The sequence below is a fragment of the Babylonia areolata genome, chromosome 33 (assembly GCF_041734735.1).
Source record: "Babylonia areolata isolate BAREFJ2019XMU chromosome 33, ASM4173473v1, whole genome shotgun sequence".
Taxonomy (NCBI): Eukaryota; Metazoa; Mollusca; class Gastropoda; order Neogastropoda; family Buccinidae; genus Babylonia; species Babylonia areolata.
In genome coordinates, this window is record NC_134908.1 from 9,588,621 (window position 1) to 9,591,120 (window position 2,500).

The 2,500-nt window shown below is 43.6% G+C and overlaps 1 protein-coding gene across 1 annotated transcript in view; it reads right to left on the reverse strand.

Moving 5' to 3' along the window:
- Positions 1-2,500, reverse strand: part of LOC143276804 (transmembrane 9 superfamily member 1-like) — a 45,986-nt gene that overhangs the window by 12,002 nt on the left and 31,484 nt on the right. Inside the window, exons 9-10 of the mRNA XM_076581452.1 lie at positions 2,482-2,500; positions 1,359-1,484 (exon numbers count right to left, since the gene is read on the reverse strand). The exon at positions 2,482-2,500 is cut by the window's right edge and continues 141 nt beyond it. Coding sequence (XP_076437567.1) covers positions 1,359-1,484; positions 2,482-2,500 — 145 coding nt within the window. The remainder of the gene's footprint in view (positions 1-1,358; positions 1,485-2,481) is intronic.

The following is a 2,500-nucleotide window of genomic DNA, read 5'->3' on the forward strand; positions in this document are numbered from 1 at the left end:
TGTAACGTCATCGTCATCATCATTATCATCATCGTTATCATCATTATCATCGTTATCATTATCAGCCATCTGTTTGTACATGTGTCCTGCCACGCAGCCACTGATCCCTGTAACGTCATCGTCATTGTCATCATCATCAATATCACCCATCTGCTTGTACACGTGTCCTGCATATATACACATACAAACATACACACACACAAACACTCACTCACAAATGCAAACACACACTAATGTATACACACACAAACACAAACACACATTCACACAAACACCAACCCATGCACATATTAATACTAACACACACACACACTCATTCACTCACACAGATACATCACGCATTTCATCAGAACATTTTCCTTTACACTGAGCACTCAAAAGACGAAGACAAAGACAGAATCCGTTTTCATCTGCTCATCTACGTATTATAATGATGATGATGACAGTGATGAGGAGGATGATTATTACCATCATCATCAATAATCAATAAAGGGTGGTAACTCTCTCCTTGTACAACTACAAGGGACACAATTTCAAGCCAATGCTGCTGATGCAACCAATCCAGCCAGCACACAGGTAAATAAAAAAAGGTACACTGGAACAAACCCAGACACCTCCTCTAAAAGGCAGCTCCAGACTTGTACTTAAATACCAATCATTGGCCCGGCCCCCTTTAGAGCGTAAGGAGTTCAGGGCCGAAACACTTGACTGAGGGGGGGGGCTTCTTTTCTGAAGACCTTGTACTGTTCAGCTCTCCCTAGAGTTTCCTAGCTCTCCCTAGAGTTTCCTATCACCAATCATTTAACAAGTGCACACAGCAGCACTGACAGAAGAAGGCATCATCATCATCATCATCATCATCATCATCATTCTTCTTCTTCTTGCTTTAAGGTGGAAGGTGGCAGAATGGTACAGACGCTCACCTGCCAATACAGAGAGCCCGTGAAGGTGTGGGTTCGAATCCCGCTCTCGCGCTTTCTCCCAAGTTTGACTGGAAAATCAAACTGAGCGTCTAGTCTTTCGGATGAGACGATAAACCGAGGTCCTGTGTGCAGCACGCACTTGGCGCACTAAAACAAGTGCTGCCAAATTATGTCAACCCATGGCAATGACAGTGTCGTCCTCTGGCAAAATTATGTAAAAAAAGAAATCCACTCTGATAGGCACACAAATATATAAGCATGCACTCAAGGCCTGACAAGTGTGATGGGTTATGCTGCTGGTCAGGCATCTGCCTCGCAGATGTGGTGTAGCGTATATGGATTTGTCCACGAACGCAGTGACTCCTCCTTGAGAAACTGAAACTGAAACTGGAACTGAAACTCGTTGTTCAATCTTGTTAAGAGGGAAAAACTTACACGAGGTGAAGGCATAGAGGACTATGGCGGAGGAGTTGATGGCGCCGTGCCTGTGCACGTTAAACACCCCCAGCAAGCCCATGACGAGAATCCCTGTGGCCAGCGCCAGGAACTGTGACCCCACGCCTGTCAACGCCACAACAACAACAACAACAATAACAACACTTGTGCTTCTGTCAAGGCAAACACACTGATACTGATTATAATAATAATAATAATAATAATAGAAGAAGAAGAAGTAGAAGAAGAAGAAAGAAGAAGAAGAAGAAGATTCTCATTTTCATTCTTGTTACTATTCTCATTCTTGTTACTGAAGACGAAGAAGAAGAAGAAGAAGAAGAAGAAGATTCTAATTTTCATTCTTGATATCATTCTCGTTCTTGCTATTGCTATCATCATTATCATCATCATTATCATGATTATTATTATTATTATTACTATCATCATCTTCACCATTTTTGACTCACTTGTGTAAACAAAGTGAGTCTATGTTTTAACCTGGTGTTCGGTTGTCTCTGTGTGTGTGTGTGTGTGTGTGTCCGTGGTAAACTTTAACATTGACATTTTCTCTGCAAATACTTTGTCAGTTGACACATGTGTTCTATTTGTAAATGCCTTCGGCTTATTTTCAAGATAAGGCGTAAATGCTCATAATAATAATAACAGTAGTAGTGGTAGTAGTACTGTCACTGTCATCATGATCAGTATCATTGCCAAGAGCCGACGGGCGCAATAGCCGAGTGGTTAAAGCGTTGGACTGTCAATCTGAGGGTCCCGGGTTCGAATCACGGTGACGGTGCCTGGTGGGTAAAGGGTGGAGATTTTTACCATCTCCCACGTCAACATATGTGCAGACCTGCTAGTGCCTGAACCCCCATCGTGTGTATATGCAAGCACAAGATCAAATACGGCACGTTAAAGATCCTGTAATCCATGTCAGCGTTCGGTGGGTTGTGGAAGCAAGAACAAACCCAGCATGCACACCCCCGGAAAACGGAGTATGGCGGCCTACATGGCGGGGTAAAAACAGGTCCTACACGTAAAAGCCCACTCGTGTGCAATACGAGTGAACGCAGAAGAAGAAGAAGAAGAACTGCCGAGAGCCCAGCGGACACACACTGACCCAGGATGGCACAGAAGAG